This window comes from Lacerta agilis, chromosome 10 (assembly GCF_009819535.1).
Source record: "Lacerta agilis isolate rLacAgi1 chromosome 10, rLacAgi1.pri, whole genome shotgun sequence".
Classification (NCBI taxonomy): Eukaryota; Metazoa; Chordata; class Lepidosauria; order Squamata; family Lacertidae; genus Lacerta; species Lacerta agilis.
In genome coordinates, this window is record NC_046321.1 from 4,085,617 (window position 1) to 4,105,723 (window position 20,107).

A 20,107-nucleotide genomic window follows, 5' to 3' on the forward strand; every position below is an offset into this window, starting at 1 on the left:
AGGTGCTGCACCAAGGATTCTGGGGTAAAGAAGCTGCTCCCTGCTTTTGATAGCACAACACTTTGCTAGTAACCTGGATCTGTTCCAAACTATAAATGAGAAACACAGGTTCCTGGGTAGACACAGTGTTGAACAAGAAAAACATAGCAGCCTTTCATTTAACAAAACCAGGAACGAATTTGGTTTGTGTAGTAGGTAGGCTGAAGCAAAGATGTTACACAATGCAGGAAATGAGTGGACATGGAAATTTTTTAGAAATGTTAAGCTGCGTGTTGTAGCCATGGGGTTATCTTGCCTGATCTCTTGCCTGTTATCTTGAGCTCCAAAGAACTCAAAAGCTTGCCACAGTGTTGTGAAATTTTGCTTTGTCTTAATAAATATATTGTCTGAGGGTAGGTTTTGGATTTTTATTTGATGGACCAAGGTGGCTGCTTCTGATTATTTTTGCTAGGAGTGGACTAGGTGATCCTTCTAGAGCTGCAGTTCTGTGATCCACTCAAGAGATCCTAGACCTATTGCTCTATCCAGAACATACAGACTAAAAAAAAGGTGCAAGTTGCACAGAAGGCACACTGGGACTCACCACCTCAGTCAAAACACAAGTGACTGGTGACATCAATAGCAGGACAGACACAAATTAATCTGAATTTTATCTTGAAGTTCAGCAACAATGAGGACCCAAGTTATCCTTGCTGAAATGCACAGAAGCCATGCAAAAATCACTGCCATCGGAATATTTACATTTAGAGCAAATGGCCTGCTCTATTACAAGGTCTTGGGGTAAATAAATCAAACAGTCTTGGCTAGACGAAAAATCGGTGGCGTGACAGCACTGGAGAATTTCAGGTATCGGAGCCAAGAAAAAAACTGGCTGAAGTTGTGGGTGCATCATCTCAGGCGCATCCTATGAAATAGCAGCATCTGGATCCTGAAGTTGAGGCTCCAGTACTTTGACCACCTCATGAGAAGAGAAGACTCCCTGGAAAAGACCCTGATGTTGGGAAAGATGCAGGGCACAAGGACAAGGGGATGACAGAGGATGAGATGGTTGGACAGTGTTCTCGAAGATACCAAAATGAGTCTGACCAAACTGCGGGAGGCAGTGAAAGATAGGCGTGCCTGGCGTGCTCTGGTCCATGGGGTCACGAAGAGTCGGACACGACTGAACAACAAGATTTGGCTGTGGGACAGGTTCCCAGAGGCACACGGCGGAAGACCGCCACCCTGAGCATTTTCTGATTTCAAGTACTCTGCTTGGATCGGTCAAAAACAGAAGCAGTAAAAAGGAAAGAATTAGTTGCACACACGAGAGACACCCAGTGAGTGGTTTGTTTCCTTGATGTATACCGAAAGTCCACAAGAAAACAAGAAACAATAGCAGCAGGGGGGTTGAGCACACACAATAAAGGTATACAATGTCCGGGTAAAATACCTACACACACACACAGGGAGAGGGGGGGGGGAGAGAGACAGCTGTACAGCCATATCCAGTCTTCACAAGCAATTCAGTAAACAGCGTCTTTTCATCTTTCTTGCCAAGAGAATGGGCAGAGGTCCAGGAAAATAAGAGAGAAAACGGCCTACTCAGTTCCAAGCCGTTTCTCCCCTTCTCACCCCATATTCTCAAGATATACCTCTGAATCCCCAGAAAGGGGAAAGCGGCTTCAGTGGCTGCCCTGTGTAAAAGTTGCAAACACGGGACGCCTTTTGTTTTAAGTCCCCTTTAATTATGACGTGTGGTCGAGCGAGATTTCAGGAGAGCACAAAAGATTAACAGGTGCAAAGAATGTAGTTACTTAGCAACAGGCAGCCACTGCCCCACGGCCAGCCCAGAGCCTCCCTCCCATTTGGATATCAGGAGGGCCCCTCCTCCAATTGCCAGTTTCCATTGTTTTTCCAAAGATGAATGAAAATGAAGCCAGGCCAGGAAAATAAATCAGCTGGAGGGCTTCTGAGTCGTTCAGCCAGTCTAGTCCAGTGGATACAGAGAGACTTGAACCTGCGAGACTTAGGCTTTCAAGTTCGGATTTTTTAAAAAAATAAATTAAATCAAAGCATGGCTATGATCAATATATACAGTTACAGGTAGGTAGCCGTGTTGGTCTGCCGTAGTCAAAACAAAATAAAAAAATAAAAAAAAATCCTTCCAGTAGCACCTTAGAGACCAACTAAGTTTGTTCTTGGTATGAGCTTTCATGTGTATGCAGACTTCTTCAGATACCAGTGGTTTTATCTGAAATGGTGTTCCTTTTAATTTGTAAACCAACGTTGTGTGGGATGTTGGTATCCAGAGATTCCACATCCATAGTGGCTAGTATAGTATTGTTAGGAAGATGATTTAAAGGTTGTATTTTCCTCTGCAAATCTGTGGTGTCACGTACGCAGCTGGGAGCACTGATGACATGTGGTTTCAGAACAGAGTCCACATAAGCGGAGACACCCACTGTAATAGTGCCAATACCCGAGATGATGGGGTGCCCTGGATTTCCTGGTTTGTGTATCTTATGTAGAAGACAGAAAGTATCTGAAGAAGTATGCATGCACACGAAAGCTCATACCAAGAACAAACTGAGTTGGTCTCTAAGGTGCTACTGGAAGGATTTTTTTTATTTTTATTTTTTATATACTCCCTGTGATAAGCTATAAATGGAGCATCCATATGTAGGGTATGTGCCCCCTCCATTTTTTCCACCATGTTTGGAAAGAACAAGAAGTGGCTACCCAGACATGCCCTGCTTGTGAGCTTTCCAGGAGTAACTGGCTAGCTATACTAGAGGTAGGATGCTGAACTAAGTGGACTTTCATCTGGTCCAGTCCAGGAAGATGAACTAAGTCCCACCCCTGCCACTGCAGCCCCTCTCTATTAGATGAGAACATGGGCTGCCTCACAGAATTATTGAGAAGGTGCAATAAAATTGCAAACGTGGGGGTTGGGGAGGAGTGACTGGGTTTGGAGAGGGATGGTTCTTGTTTTTATTATGTGTTTTGTGTTTTTATCTTGTATGTTTATACTGTGAACTGTCCTGAGATATATGGATGAAGGGTGGCAATAAAATAAAATAAAATAAAATAAAATAAAATAAGTAAATAGAAGGCAGCAGTTCAACAGGCAATAAGGGCCACAGAGCTTACAAGGTGGCAATTTTCAGAAGTGTGCATCACACTGGTTCAAGGAGGGGGGTTAATCTGGTTCCTTCTGTACAGAGCCTTTTCAGTCACAACCTTCAGTGTTCTTCCTTAACTTCCATCACAGGAGCTTTGCAGGAGGAAATTAAGAATTCACCCTGAGCGCCTGAGAAAGTAATCTAAACATACACCCCCAAGCAAAGGCTACAGGAAACACAAAACCGGAGTACTCAGCTTTGATTTCTAGCAACGTGGGGAAACCTTGTGGGAATTTTGCTACAGATACGCACTCTTGGGACTTCGCTTGGCAGCAGGTCCGCAGAGCTGTTCAGAGGAAATAGGTCGACTTACTTGATGCAACGTGAGTGGGGGGCTGCTTGCCCAAGTCACCCCATCACACAGAGACACCCTGAAACCTTGGTATTGCCCCCCCCTCCCAAAAAATGCTGTTTTGGAGGAGAAAGGAGTACTGTGGCCCAGCTTCCTGACTCAAGTTATTATCGCTACTCGCAAGCAGTACCTGGGGGTTTTAAGGGTTGCAACATTCCCCATTTCTTCATCATGAACTTGCACACAGCGTAATAATTCGTCAACATTTATTCTGTATTTAAGTAAGGGCAACTGATGACCCAAAATCTCCAGCTCTTGAGGCTACTGGGCGTTTTAACAAGCCAAACAATTTGCATTCAGTTCACTACCTTAGATGATCAAACACCGTACTGGCCCGAATATAAGACGCACCCGCAAGTAAGCCGCATCTTTAAAATTCAAGGCTTATTTGCGGGTGCAGCCCACCTCCGGCTTCCGAGTGTGCTGCGCACCCGCCTCCTAACACTCCTCCCATATAAGCCGCACTTTTAACTTTTCACTGGCAGAATTTGGAAGAAAAGAAATGAAGAAAAAAAGTGCAGCTTATATTCGGGCCAATACGGTATATTAGTATCTCTAGCTACATGAGAAGCACGTTTTAGTTAAGCAGTCAGCACCTTTCAATCTCGCCCAATGAACAAAATATGTATATAGCTTGAAAACCTGCACACTCCCAAACAGGACCATTTCAAAACAACACACACATACAAATGCAATTTCATTTCACCTTGTTGTTGCTCCCTTGTTCTCTAGATCAACTGTGACAACGTCACATTAAGATCTGCTGTGGGCACAGCCCTGCCTAGAGTCCTCCCACCCACCACCCACCCTAATTAATGAGAGCCAAGGGCACACAGCACTTGAAAAAAAGTGCTGTTCTGGCACCCGGGCCTTCAGATTAATGATCAACTTGAGGCCCCCCAATTACCACTGGTAGAACAATGGTTCAGCTTATAAGCTCTGGCAGACGCAGTCCTATCTTACTTGGGTACCCACAATGATGGGAGTCTAAACTACTCTTTTCTAGGAATCTCTCCCCCCCCAAAAAACCCTCTAGTGCTTCAAAAACCTTACCATATTGTTGACCAAAGGTCACCGCACTGTGACATTGCCCCAACTATTGGCGCTGGGGCTGGCAAAGCAGTTTGACATCTGCAGCCTGAGAGCAAGAGAGCGTCTTAGCAAAACCACTCCAGCATCATTATGCGAGGCATGGGAAAAGCCACCATAATAGCAACAGGGCAAGGACACAGAAAACTTCAAGGCCTCACTTTCATGAATAGGCCTTTCAGGAGCCTCTCTTTAGTGAGCTGAGCTATTTCCCCCTCTCTTCTCTCGCCCACCCCCCCCCCATTTCTCCCCACCTTAACAAAGCTACATTAGCAATAACAGAAGCCAAGCCGCCAAACTTTGCAACCAGGTCCCGGGACGTAAACAGGATGCTACCTCTGAAGTTTCACAGGCAATGAAACGCAATCCAGAGACCCTAAGGAGATGCAAGACAAATGCTTCCACAGAGTGGGTCATCTAACTAGTATTAAACTGTTTTGGTTTTTTTGTAATTCCCACTACTGCTCCAGAACAACTCGTGTTTACACACAGGCAAGGTAGTGAGTGCCCTCTTAAGGAGCAGCGGCTCCCCAAATCGCCAGGTCCATGTCCAAAGTCCATTTTGGGGGCCTAATCCAGACCCCGTGGCAGTATATGCCCTGGGGTAAAACCCTAAAAAAAAGCTCAGCAACTTTGGTCAGCCCTCACTTCATCAAATCTGGCCCTCTTTGAAAAAAGTTTGGGCACCCCTGCTTTACAAGCTTAGAGGCAGATCTCACATCATAACCAGAGCCTAACTGGTATAAGGGCTCTGAGCAGCACAAACGCCTACGCTTTTTAAAAAATGTGTAATTGGCTGGTTTATCTTTTAATGGTAAGGCAACAGTGCACTTGATCTGTTTAATCAAGGAGACTTGGATTTAAATGTCTCAATTCCAAGCTATTTAATTCCAGTTTGGTCTTTCTTAGTTTTCAGGAGCCATACAGGTAATACCAGAACACGCTAAAGCAGCATTGATCTCCACTTCACCCACTGCTCTCTGGCTAAGCCACAAGTCCAAACTTTTCTGCTTGTTCTTATCAGCACTAGTCGGTTCTCCGTGGCACCCAGGGAAATCCACTGCGTTATTCAGACTTTCACCAGGAATCTGTCCTGTCCCCATTGCCCATGACCATGTTTGTGAGCACTGCAGAATGGAACAACTCCCTTCCCCCAGGGATTCACCCTCATCCTCAGTTTGATAAAGGAATGGCTACACCAAGGAATAAGCCAAATTCTAGCTCACCAGCAAGAGGGCACTGCATGGGCAACAAGTCTCTCTTTCGGAGAAGCTTCCTGCCTTAAGTGACCTTGCTAACACGCCCCCAACAAGCTTCTGAATCGTTCCTTGGAACAAGCCTGACCATCACTTGCTTAGAAAAGAAAACATCATGGATGGATTTACAGAGTGTTTCTGGCCCCAATGAATGTGAACGGAAAATGGCAGGTGTTCTTTACATTTCTGCTTACCAAGAGACAGGAGTCTGATGATGCCACCAAATCTTGCATGTGAGCCTCTCAAAGTCATCATCTGCCAACAAGTCGGTGAGTGGTTAGACCTGGCATGTTAATTCTTAATGCATAATAATAAGACAACGGGGTAAAAATACAGTGTGGTGAAGCCAGCTTTCAACCCATCCACTAGAAAGAATATTGGGATATTAGTGGTCGTGTATTTTGAGTCCTTCTTGGGAGGAAAGCAATGACAAACCTAGGCAGCATCTTAAAAAGCAGAGACATCACCTTGCCGACAAAGGTCCGTATAGTTAAAGCTATGGTTATCCCAGTAGTAATGTATGGAAGTGAGAGCTGGACCATAAAGAAGGCTGATCGCCGAAAAATGGATGCTTTTGAATTATGGTGCTGGAGGTGACTCTTGAGAGTCCCATGGACTGCAAAAAGATCAAACATATCCATCCTTAAAGAAATCAGCCCTGAGTGCTCACTGGAAGGGCAGATCCTGAAGTTGAGACTCCAGTACTTTGGCCACCTCATGAGAAGAGAAGACTCCCTGGAAAAGATCCTGATGTTGGGAAAGATGGAGGGCACAAGGAGAAGGGGACGACAGAGGACAAGATGGTTGGACAGTGTTCTTGAAGCGACTGGCATGAGTTTGGCCAAACTGCGGGAGGCAGTGGAGGATAGGCGTGCCTGGCATGGTCCATGGGGTCTCGAAGAGTCGGACACGACTGAACGACTGAACAACAACAACATTTTGAGTCCAATCTGCAATTACTTGTTATTATGATTGTTATTGTTATTAAATTTGTATACTGCCTTTCATCTGTAGATCTCAGAGTGGTTCACAGCAAACATTGTTCAACTTGAGCTGTGCAACTCTTTCGGTGAGTAACGTCTTAGCTAGAGACCCTTCAATTCCAACTGGTTTTTAAAAAACCAAAAAAAACAACAGATTCCATATCTCTGAAATCTGCTTAATGCATTAATTGCACTAACTCAATTCTTGCTTTCAGCTCTACTGGTTAATTAAGTTGAACCCACACAAACAAGCCCTTATTATAAGACAGTCCAGAATGAAAAGCTTGCTAAGGCCTTGTATTGCAAGCTGTTCTAAGCCAATTCATATTAGGCAGCTCCAGCACCACATAATCATTTTAATGATATTATAAGTAGATGCAGCACTCTTTCAAGTCTGTGTTACAAGACTAAGCTTCAATGGGCTATGCAATCAAACTGACAAAGCAACAATGAGACAGTGAATTTAAAATCAAAGCCCTGTGCCTTCCACACAAGCAAGGAACTCAGCACAGCCTAGTAAGTTTATTTCTGAAAGCAACAAGGTAAGATCTTGGAAAGCTATCGTTTATGCACAACAGATATCACATAAGCAATTAATCAACATGCTCAGGCAACTCATTAATTGCAGATTAAAAATATGAATTTTTAATCACAGCTGTCCCTATGTGAAATGGTGTTCAATGCTTATGATATTGCTGTAAACAACTATTCAGATAATACAGTTAAGATTTGCCACATTATATGTGATTTGCCTGTGTCTGGCCAAGAAAGATGGACTTAAATGACTTAAATTAAAACTACCACAACAAATCCTTACTTGGGCTGTTCCATGAAACAAACTATAAGCTTTTAAAATTGCCTGGTAGCCCTGTATATATAACCTATGCAAATTGCAGTTCATTTAAACATCGGTATTTTCAAAATGAGATATGGAGGCTCCAGTGTTTATGGAAGGTATTCATAACCAGCATTCTGAATACTTTGGGGTTTTCTGCAGCTACAGAGTGACATGGTTATTTTCCGGGGGGGGGGGGGAGATAAAATAAAGACAGGATTGCAAAGTGTGACTCACTCCAACTGTGAGTTAAGAGGGGTATCTTGTGTCACCACAATCAACTATAGCACCACACAAGGGTGGGAGGTGGGGGGGGGGAATCTGAATATTAATTCTGAACACCTCAACTGTGACGAAGCCTTCAAAGGATGTTTCACAGAGATGACTCCCCAACCCACAATCTTTCCTTTCCCCAGCTTTGCATCTGTTCATAAAAGGAGACCAAACAGAACAACAAGCATTCCACCATGTTTCTAACTTTGCATTCTGAATCGGGAGTTTTCCAGAGCTGACTACCCTGTAACAACCAGGATAAGTTATTTCCCCCCCCCCCCAGTAAACTGCTTCCTGTTCCATGGCTTCTTTTTTGATCCGAAAACTTCGGCATAACACTGCCTTTGAAGCCAGACACTTTGTCTGCTTTAAATGCCATGGATGTACCCTGAGAGCTCTGAAAGCCAAAACGAATCAAAGTCTGTACATACCGAAGACCTCGTTGTCTGGGCAGGAATTTAATAGCTGTTAAATGCGGGGGCTAAGCAGGTATGGATTTTTTTTGGGGGGGTGTATTTTAGATTCATCCTATATATAATCCAGCATGGGTTAAAAATTAATACGCAAAAAAGATGTCGCTTTAGTCAATATGGGTCCCAATTTTAGTGTCATAAGACTAGGACCAGCGAGATCTGGAATTGGTTGGTCAGCATCTTTCAGCTTAACTTATCTCCGTTTGCAAGGATAAAATGAGGAAGATCTTGTATGCCTTGAGCTCCTTGGAGGAAAGGGAAGAGATGAATGCAGCAGCAACCAGTGTTCATGCTGGGGCCTAGCCTAGGTTCTCACCAGGGCAATAAACATGTGCCTGGGTTGCATCTCGTACCATTGCAGATGGGGACTCATGTGACTGAATGACTCTCCGTTCAAGAGATTTCCTTCACAAAGAAACGAGCACATCAGGTAAAAGAATTGTAGTCTACCTTCTCCCCCCAACGGGTGACAGGACGCGGGTGGCTCTGTGGTCTAAACCAGAGCCTAGGGCTTGCCGATCAGAAGGTCAGCAGTACAAATCCCAGCAACGGGGTGAGCTCCCATTGCTCGGTCCCAGCTCCTGCCCACCTAGCGGTTCGAACACACGTCAAAGTGCAAGTGGATAAATAAGTACCGCTCCGGTGGGAAGGTAAACAGCGTTTCCGTGCGCTGCTCTGGTTCGCCAGAAGCGGCTTAGTCATGCTGGCCACATGACCCGGAAGCTGTCTGCGGACAAACGTCAGCTCCCTCGGCTTATAGAGCAAGATGAGTGCCGCAACCCCAGAGTCGTTCGCGACTGGACCTAACAGTCAGGGGTACCTTTACCTTCTCCCCCCCCCAAACAGTAGTTTTCTATGTGAAGGGGTTTTTGTTTGTACCAAGCAGCATCAAACCACGTGAGCCCCCATTTCTGGTTTGAAGTATACCACTCCGACACATATTTAGCACCTCAGAGAGAACCAGGCCTCATTGTATTAGGGAAATGTGACGTTCAGATATGACAGAGCCATCCACTCCACCCAAAATATTTTACACACGCTTCCTTAGAAATAAGTCCAGTGAAGGGGGAAGGAAGCTTCCTCTGTTCCTAACTGGTCGGGATTCTTCCAAGCAGAGAAGCAAAGGATTAGGCTGCACAACTGCAAACTGTGTTTTAAGTAAGTATATATTATAGCTAATCCAACATGCTGACCTGCCGCAAATGTATAAATGCCAAGTGAAATTAATACCAACGTTTTAGATTACAGGAAAAGGCAGCTAAAAAACTTGCCCAAGGTTATCAAGCAAGTCTGTGGCATAGTCTGAATTCAGGTTTCCCTAGTCCACCCAAGCTTAACACAAGCACACAATTTATAGAGTGTCGTGTTTCTTGTGTTCTCTTTTCAAGGCTGTAGGTATTTTATCTGGACACAGTGCTGACATTGGGGAAGCTGCAGCGAAGGATCTGAGGGAATTCTGCTGGAATTGGAGATGCCACAGGTGCATCAGATATGATACAGATTTCATGGCAGAAAGATCTCTAGTTGCAGTGCGGTATTCAATATTAACCACCAATAATTTATACAGCCTTTTGGATTCACTGCTAGTAATTTATTCAATCTTTTAGATTCCTGGAGCATATTTCAACCTTTTAACCGTTTGCGCTTGCAAAAAACTGTATGTTCGCTCTCACCTGTTTTATGGAGGGGGTTACCAAGACCAAGAAACTGTGTCTTGTCCAAAACTACCCCAGAGATGAGACATGAGCCTCCAGCTCCCCTAATCCACATCCAATCTCTCTATTCATAGGCTTTGACATAGCCACTCTTCTGGAATTTGGTTCTCTATAGCCAACGCAGCATAATTCTGCAAGCAGCGATACATTCCCAGCTGCCAATGTGAGCTCCCCTCCCCACTTCCATATCCAAGGCCAGTTCAAGAGTGTGGAGTTACTTCCACACCTCTCCATTTCATCACATGCGGCATGGCTTCTTTGCCACAGAAGGGCTAGCCCTATTCCGAGGCAGGCTTAGCATCACGCTAGGCGCCCCATTTTCAAGTTCGCAAAAACAAATCCAGTATCTTGCACCACCTTCCCTCTTTGACTGTTTCGATCCCTCTGCAAGTGACCAAATCAATGAGGCACAATAAACAGTATATACGGTATATATTTAAAGAGAAGCCTGAGCCGTGCCAGGAGGAGGGCAAAAACAAACGAAATAAACCATGTCTTCGTGCTGGTTCAGACTGGGGAAGTTAAAGGCACACTACTCCTGTGACCCAGAGGTATTTTAGATTGTTAGGAGTAAACTGCTGAACTGTCATTCAGCCCAAACTTTAGACTGCCTCAAAAATCATTGCAAACCTGGGGGCGGTGGAGAAACCAAACCCTGTCCCACCCCAGGCAGCCAGTCATGTCCCTTGGATTAACATGAGTTTGGATTAACAGCGACCTCCTTTTGCTTGCAGGACACTTTTCTTGCTTTCCTGCGCCAAGTAACCCCTTGACCCGGCACAGATTGTCCTGCTCTCTTCTCTCCAAAGCCTTCCAGCCCAGGCCTCCCCCCTTCCCAGCCCCCACGCTCCTGAATATAAACACACTCTTGTCACACACTCCATCAGCTGTTTGGGTTGCTCCGCCCAAGCCTCAGTTTCCGGGTAGTAACAGAGCAGCCAATCGGCTGACTCGAGGCTCTGTCCGGAGGCCTTTTGCCTGCAAACACTTTTCCAAAACAAGCAGTCCCTGGGTTCTTCCGGAGCAAGAAGGGAAGCTAAGAACCGTAAAAAAAAAATACAGGGGGTGCTAGGAGGAGGAGAGAGGCATCCCTCCAGATTTGGAACTAGGACTAGAAAGGTGTTGAGAGTTGTTGTTGTTGTTTATATAAAAACCCCCAACACTTTCTATTAGTAACTCTGCAATGCAAGAAAGGAACTCAACAACAAGGCAACAAAGACAAAAAAAGGGCTGGAGCTGCGATTTCCCCCCACAAGGTTGAAACGCAACACACACAAGCTTCTCATTTCTTTCAAAGGTTTGCACAATGTTTAGAGAAGCGTCCAAAAAAGCAACTGAATGACTCAGAGTTTCAGATCACCGTCATGCAATTACCAAGAGGAGGTTCATTTCTTTTTTAGCTAGGCATGCTAACAACTCACCCATGTAATACAGGACATTGGCCAACCAACCTCTCCCTCTTTGGGTTGCACAGATGTGAGTACACAAGGCCAAAACAGGGGTGGGGGGGAATGACAGCACCACCACCCCACAAAACCTGTCAGAGCAGTTAAGTCGACAGCTCCAGACACTTTCTGTGGGGCCATGCCTTCGCTCCCCACCCTGTATCCCAAAGTTAGGCAGAGGCTGCAAATCAAGATGAGAGGCAAAGAGGTACTTTGAAAGCTGGAAGAGGCAGTCCTACAAGTAGCAGCAGCATACAAGGTACACAGGTTGAGGAAAGAGGCATCTCTTCTACTGGAAGCCACCAGAAGGTGCGCTGGGCTCCCCTCCGCCTCTAGATTCCAGCGAGCAAACTTCATACATCAATTAAGGCTCCTCTCCTAAGCACAAAATGACTTGGGGAGTAATCCCCCAATGAAAGCAACACGACTTCCGAGTAAACAGTGAGGACTAGGCTGGGTCACAGTTGCTGTGGCCTGCATACCCAAAACACTGACTGTACAGATGCCGAAGTGGGCCAGGAAAACCACAGAAAACAAAAAAAGACCTATTTGTTCATCATCACACACTCACAGGACGAACTGGTCCACATCACTTAAAATACCAGGAATGATAATAAGAACTCTGGTTTGAGGTCTTTTTTTTAGCTGTTTAGTTTGTTTCTTTTGTCAAACAGAAAGATCAGCAGCTAACCATGAACCGGAGAGGAATGCCAGGCTATTCACTTTCCTCCTATCCACCATCAAATTAAACAGCAACCACAGTACCAATAAGCCAAATGAAGTCTTTTTTTAAAAAGAGAAAAACATACCCTGCTCTTTGTCTACTAAAATGCTATGATCTTTCAACATGCCAGCTACCAAGTGAACAGAAAGTGGGGGTGGGGGAGGCAAAAAAGAAAAGGGATACACTAGGAGGTCACAGTGGGCCTCGTCGCTCCATAATCCGGCTGCCTTTTCAAAATTTATATATAACGAGAATCTCTCTTTTTTTTGTCACTGAACAGCTGGAGTTCTATCTAGCCTCCCCTCAAACCAGGAAAAATTAACCATCAAATGAAGTTTGCATCCGAGGAAGGGTATGTCATGCATATGCAACTGAAGCAGAGGATAAAAATAGCTTTGATTCCACAGCAATCACAAGCCACTTCCTATTTATTAAAAACAACATTTTAAAAGGGGGAATCTATAGACAGTTATCAAACACAGGCTTTGTGCTTTTAAAAACGTACAGACAGACAGTTAAGCAAGAGGCTGGGGAACTCGCTGTGCAGCGTCAACAATTGACTATAATAATTTCACCCCAGCAGGCCTAATCTAAACAAGTTTGTTTATCTCTGGAAACTAAATGCTATTCGTAACCCTCTCACCCTTCTACATAGTTAATTCCTTCCCGATTAAATTCTCCTGGGGGAGGTTAACACATTCAATAAACATATCTGAATGCATTTCAGTTGGCTATGTCAACGCCAACCCATCTTCCCTTCCCTCCCCACCACCTGATAAACAGAACTATTAATAAACCTATTCTATACGCAAATTCACTGCACTATTTCAGAAGCTTTGCAATCTTCAAATATGCACACAGGGACAAGGTAGCATTCTACTGAGAGGCAAGAACAAAACGTAATTTGGAAAACAGAAACAGATCCTTTACGAAGGGATAAAGGAAAATCTTCACTGAACTGAAGTGTTACATAAACAAAACCAGCAGCACAAAAAAGGAAAAATGGGTGATGAATTTCCACGGCATTTCGATTCTTTTTCTCCACTATTACTACTTCAATGTTGTTCTCCAGGTGCTCCCACCCGCGTTAACTGTCTCCCCCCCCCCCCCAGCTGCCATCAGAAGCTTCCCGAACAGCAGACTAAAACTGGATTGAGTAAATAGTAACACACCACCAGAAGCTGATCACTGGATTGCTAACTGTCAACAACTACCCTCCCTTCTCTCCCCAGCTAAATCTGGCCCATTGCCCCCCACCCCACAAAGCATATATTAATTCTGGTTGGGGAGGGGAAAGAGCACATCTGAATCAGTGTGTGTAGGGGGAGTTGTATTGTTATTCAAGCATTGTCACAACACCTGAAAGGGGGAGCACTGACTCTGGTCACAATCATTAGTGAGGCAGACAGAGAATAAGTGCTTCCCCCCCCCCGCCAACTGCCTATATTGTTTCCCTACGAAAATATTTTGGGATTCCTCTCCAAGACAAAGGGGATTTATTTATTGAAGGCAAGCTGGGGTCCTGATCACCCCAAGAGAGTCTGGCTTTAGGCCTCTACAGACCAGAGAGCAGCCCCCCCCCATCAGCCAAAAGATCCAGTTTCTTTGGGGAGAGAGAAGAAAGAATGGATTTGAAGAGGTCTATATTTGGGGGCAAGGAAGAGGAGGGTAGGAAATGAGTTCCTGATTCCCCCCCACAAAAAATACTAGAATTAAAAGTCCCCAACTGTGTTCTCATTTCTCAAAGGGGGGTGTCTGAAAGCCTCTCTTGTTTTACCTATAAATGAGATATCCCTTCAATGGTATGATGGTGTTGTTGGGGTTTGGGGGGGGAGGGAAGAAAAGATTTTGCTCTGTCTATAACTGGGGTGCCTCATCTCTCTCCTCTCCCCATTTCCTACAGCCCAACAAGGGGGGGAATCACCTGGAGCTGCTAAAATTCACTACTCCCCAGGAGTTGCAAGTCTCTTCCCCTCCCCTAAGATTATTGGGGTGCCCTCACTCTCCAACCCTATTCTAAACATTTTACCCTTCAACCTACAACTCTGGAGAAGGCTGCTTTCTTCTAATGGGTGAGAATAATTCTATTCTCCTGCTGGTGAAAAGGAGGGAAGGGCTTTTTCTCCCAAACCCATATATTCCAGGAAAGCCTTTGTATACTCCTCAGTTCTAAGGGGCCCGTGATTCTGTGCTGGAACTGGAGACATGGAAAGGGAGAGAAGCAAAGCAGAGCAGAAATAATATTCGTTCATCTGTTTTCTGCAATGGAATAGGCATTCATCTTCAGCAAGTGGAGGGCACTGCCCCCCACCCCCCCAAAAAAGTATCTGCTTTCTCCCCATCATTCCTTGGTGTTGTGGAGGAAGGAAACCTATTCTCTAGACCCCCACCCACCAATATGAAGTTCTATTTAAGACACCCAGTCCAGTTTTTTTTTTTTTTAGGGGGCCCCCTCTCTCTCCCTGCCTCCCAATCATTCCAACAAAGTCTTCATTTATCTCCTTATTCCTGCCTCTCACTAACTGCCCCTCAACTGTGTGTGTGGTGGGGGTGTCTGTGTATCTCACTGCTCCCCAATACATTCCAGAATGGGGGCTGCCCCCCCATTTTACCTGCCTTTGCCCCCTCCTCACAAAAAACCCCCCACTCTCCACATTCCAGGTAAGGATACAGCTTGACCACGTCGGTGTCCATCCGCCTCTTGCCCGGGCTGGGGGAGGACATGGTGGCCCCCCGGCCGGCGGCCCCTCCCGGGCGGAGTCTCGAGCTGCCTCTCTTGTCCTGTCAGGACCCCTTTCCGCTGGGGGAGGTGGGGGGGGCGCTTCAGGAGGTGGGGGTCCGAGCCCCGCTCTGCGCCTGCGCGGAGGCCTCTCCCCCCCCCCCACCCGAGCCCTTCGCCTCCGCGGCCCCTCCCTTCACGAGCCGGCTCTTCCTGCCCCGCGGGCTTCCCCCCCTCCTCCGTGTCTCTCCTCAGCCTCAGCTTCCTGACCCCCCTCACAGCTTCCTGCGCCCTCCCGCTCCCGGATTGCTGCTCCTGCTCCGGCCGCTGCCTCGGCTCTGCCGAAGCCTCTCTCTGGACCCCTGACGTCACCCACAGTGACCTCACCGAACAGCCCGCCCCGGATTGGACGCGGCCCCGCGTGACGCGGCGAGACGCGCCAGGGCCCGCCCCGCTCGCCGGCCTCCCTCGCCGCTCCGCATGCCGGGAGCTGTAGTCCGCCGGGCCTGAGGCGAAGTCGGGCAGCTGAGGCGAAGAAGCTGCTACGAGGCGGCTCGTCGCGTTATTAGGCCTGCCGACTCTGCCCGTTGATGGTTCGAGACCCCGGTTCCCGCCCCCCCCCCGGGCCTGGCTTTTAAAATTAAGCTCACATAACCATTTCTCCAGGCGGAGGTTCATGTCTGAATGCTGTTCACTGGGCGCCAAGGCTCGGCCCTGGATGGTGAGGGCATCTGAGCACATGCAGAGCGCTTTGCAGGGTGGCACTCCACAAATGGCGGGCTTGAGGCCCAGAGCCCTTTTCCATTAGCTGAGTATTAACTGAGAGCCAGTGGTGGTGCAGTGGTTGGAGTGTGCGACTAGGACCTGGGAGAGATCTGGGTTCGAATCTCCACCACTCGGCCATGAAGCTCGCTGGGGGATGGTCACAGCCTCTCAGCCTGCCCTATCCCACAGGGTTGTTGTGCTCTACCAACTGAGCCAGGCAAAGGCAAACTCGGCCCTCCAGATGTTTTGGGACTACGACTCCCGTGATCCCTAGCTAACAGGACCAGTGGTCAGGGATGATGGGAATTGTAGTCCCAAAACATCTGGAGAGCCAAGTTTGCCTATGCCTGACTCACAAGACTCTTTTAATATCTCATGGTCGTGGGTTCAATCTCCATGCTGGGAAAAAGTTTCCTACATGGCAGGGGGGTTGGACTAGATGACCCTCAGGACCCTTTCCAACTATGATTCTAGGAGAGGGAGAACCATGAGCCCCGCCTTGAGTTCCTTGGAGAAAAAGGCGGTGATATAAATGCAGTAAATATATAAATAGCTGAATGATCAAATTCCTTGCTACATCTCCTGATTGATTGGCGAAAAGAGGGTCACTGAGCACATGTTCCCCACCTCCACCTGGGTCTAGCATAAGAGAGTAGAGTTTCCTTCTTTTTCTAAAGGTCTCTTTTTGGAAAACTAGGCCTCTTGCAAGTGTGCTTCAAATTCAGCAGAGGCGAGTCAGTGAAATAAAGGATTACTCTTATTTATTAAATTAGTATACCACCCTTTATCCAAAGATCTGAGTGGCTCATAACAGAAAAATACAAAATGAGAATACAAAATACGTAATGTAAAAGCAAACACACACACACACTCTCTCCTACAAACACATTTAAAAAGCATAAAATAAAATACTATATCAGTTTGGGAAGAACTGCTACTGACTCAGAGCAGAAAGCAAAGTCTTAAAATGCATTGTTTTAAAGTCGAGATTTTAAGGGACACTTTGGATGAATTGAGAAGCCTGGCCTTTTGAGGTCCAAGCCAGCTGCCCAACCTAAATGCCGGCAAAAGTAAGCTATTGCTGTCATAACACTGATCAGCTGTTGGGCAGGAGCGGGGATGGAATCATAGAATTGTAGAATGGGAAGGGATCCCCAAGGGTCATCTAGTCCAACCCCCTGCGACACAGGAATCAGCAGCTGCAGAATCCATGACCGATGACCATCCAACCTCTGCTCAGAAACCTCCAACAAAGGAGAGTCCACCACCTTCTGAGGGACCCAGTCCTGCAGTCAAACAGCTCTTACCATTGGGAAAGTGAGCCTGAATTTCCTTTGTAACTTGAATCCATTGGGTCGAGTCCTCCCTTCTGGAACAGCAGAAAACAAGGCCACTCCATGTGGAAACGTGGCACCCCTTCTGGTGGGAATAACTCTCGGAAACTGAGTTTGGGGACCCCTTCCCTTTATCCCTAACATTTGATCAGGCCGTAACTCAACAGACCGCTCCTCCTTCCAGAACCCCACATTTTCTTTTACTGAGAGGATAGATCAGGGCGTTAAAAACAGGGCCTTCTCCGTGGCTGCCCCATAGCCGAGAAGTTTGGTGGTGTTTCTCTTCATTAGCCTTCTGAAGGCAATAAGGCTCTCCTTTTGAAACCCAGCTTCAGGCGCTAAGGATAACTTGCCGGCCTCTTTTTTGTGCTTAGGGAGGTATTCCTGGCTTGTTGAATCTAGAGGCACCCAGAGCCGAAGGCAGTGTACACATGCATTTCTGTTTTGCCACTCTTGCCTCTGATAAGCAGGTTTTGCAGGGTTTTTAAGCACCGAAACCCCCTACAAAACCTGTTTTCCAGACATGCCACAGAGATTAAATACATGTACCCCGATCTAGCTGTCTTGTCTCATCTCTCTGGGCCAAGCTAGAGATGCCACCATAGGGCACCTGTGATCAAATCTCCTGCTGCGTTTGTCTTACAGGAAATGCAGTGGTGGGAAGGCCCTGATTTGGAACGAGGCCCTGGTGCTGTGGGGAACAGGAGCCATTTCTTTCCCTTGTGCGATTTCCTGTTTTATCTTACCCCCCACAAGCTGCTATTGGCAGCATAGGAGAGGGAAAAGAAAGGTAGAATACAATACAGGTGTGTGTCTGTCTCCACTCGCTCCCTGAATGGTTCATAGCTATAGTGGACTATTTAAGGTAGCAAAATGGAGGACGAGGTCCTGATCCAAGTCTTTCTCTCGCACGCTAACATACCACAACAGCTTTTAAGGGAAAAATAAAAATGAAGATGTCGAGACAGAGAGGTGTCAATTTATTTTCAAGTTTTCCACCTTGCCATTCATTGTAACAACAAGATCTAACTCTGTGAAACATAAAGCAGCCGACACCATTACTCTTCCTGTTTTCCGTTTTATTCACACCACAACCATGTGAGGTAGGTGAAGCTGATTGCCTCAAAATCACTCGGGGACATATATATTAGGAAGACGGGTGGCTTTTGAAAGCTTTTATGGTTGCTTGTTAGCTATTTAGAAACTTATTTAAAAAGCAAGATATATGTTTTAATCATTTTGCTTTATGCTTCTATCGATTTCTTTTACTAGCTGAGCGCTCTTAAGGAAAGCAAATTTGAAGGAATGAAATAATAAATAAATAGATAGATAATAGTCATAATTATGGGTCCATGATGTTTGCCTGGCCAGTTGAATGGAGGAGATCTTGCAGTCGTCTGTGTTTTTGGGGGGGCCCAAACGTGACACATTATTGGAGTAGGTGGCCTTGCCACCTAGTCCAATAATATTAATGATAATTTATACCCCACCCATCTGGCTGAGTTTCCTCAGCCGCTCTGGGCGGCTCTCAACAGAAAATTAAAAACATGACAAAATATCAAACATTAAAAACTTCCCTAAACAGGGTTGCCTTCAGATGTCTTCTAAAAGTCAGATGGTTGTTTATTTCCTTGACATCTGATGGGAGGGCGTTCCACAGGGAGGGTGCCACTACCGAGAAGGCCCTCATCCTAGAGATGAGTGTCGCTGTCAGTCATCATGGCTGCCGCTCCTGAAGTGCCATCCCGGATGATGCAAGTCGGGGTGAGTGGAGCCTGTTCTGCAGCTTGCCACTTCCAATTCCTTTGTAAGTACTTCCTGCAACGTATTAAGTATTTAGTCGCGTGGCTCGTATATGAGTTTCCCTCCTGCCCTCCTCTCTGCCTGCTCATGTGCCACATAAGGATGGCACATTACCACATCCATCAACAGCCGGGCGTTTGTGACACACTTGCATCGCATCAGGCTGGCACCAGCCACTCAAATTCCATTGGCAGCTGGGCCTGCAGTGATGTGTCAAATGTGGGTCACATCCACACCATGTATTTAAAACACTTTTACACTGCTTTATGAGTCATGATGCCTCCCCGCCCAATCATGGAAACTGTAGTTTAGAATCATAGAATCCTAGAGTTGTGTTGCAGTATTTCCCCACACAAGTTACATAAGCACCACACACAGTTTCCCTGAACCTTACACCCTTTATTGCATGAGGCCGTCCTCGTAAATAAGAGGAAAATAGGCCCGAAGATCCCGTCTCTTCTCCTTCCGTGGATCCCATTCATTCATAAAAATGGCGGTTCTAAATAGCGCCCCTGGTGGCCAGCCCGCTGGTACTGCAGGCTCTCTGCTTTGACAGCTCTGACAAGGTGCAAATACATTGTTTCCGTTTTCAATCGACCGTGACTGATCCAATCACAAATGTATCAATTCCTTTATACAATGTTTCCGCTCTATTTCTATGTACTTTTGGACCTTTTTCTGACTTGTGTATGACTCCCTGCCACCGGTAACCAGCAGGGCTAGCTCAGGGCTGCCTCCTCCATATTGTTCACCCTCCTCCATAATCCTCGAAGCGTGACCCCACGTCCGCAGGAAGACAGGATTTTCCCGCCTCAACTCTGCCAGACAAGGAAATCTGTTTAATAAAGGACTGCCTCTTCAGAGTGGATTCCACTCAATGGGACTGTGCTTGGCCCTACCCTAGGGCAATATCACCTTTTGTCTTCTTGTGCCTCACTACCTGGAGGGGGTAGCCCAGGTGTGAAACCACTCAGGTTTCTGCTCCTAGCCCCTCCCGTCCTGGAAATCTTTAATGTAGTCTGATGTAATTTGGGGGTGTATCTATGTGGGAAGGGGGGAAGGCAATAAAAGTCGGGGACACTTCCTTCTCGGGGCTTCCATCTTTCCTTCGTGCTGAGGAGTGGGAGCCCTGTCGCGACAGTATTTCTACCAATAAAGACCAAGCCTACTGGCTGCT

General features: G+C 46.4%; 1 protein-coding gene across 1 annotated transcript in view; it reads right to left on the minus strand.

Annotated features, from left to right (window-relative positions):
• UBE2H (ubiquitin conjugating enzyme E2 H) overlaps nucleotides 1–15,166 on the minus strand; it is a 49,796-nt gene extending 34,630 nt beyond the window's left edge. The window contains exon 1 of the mRNA XM_033161900.1: nucleotides 14,981–15,166. Within this exon, the coding sequence (XP_033017791.1) occupies nucleotides 14,981–15,033 (53 nt within the window). The 5' untranslated portion in view covers nucleotides 15,034–15,166. The remainder of the gene's footprint in view (nucleotides 1–14,980) is intronic.
• Nucleotides 15,167–20,107: the final 4,941 nt, after the last annotated feature.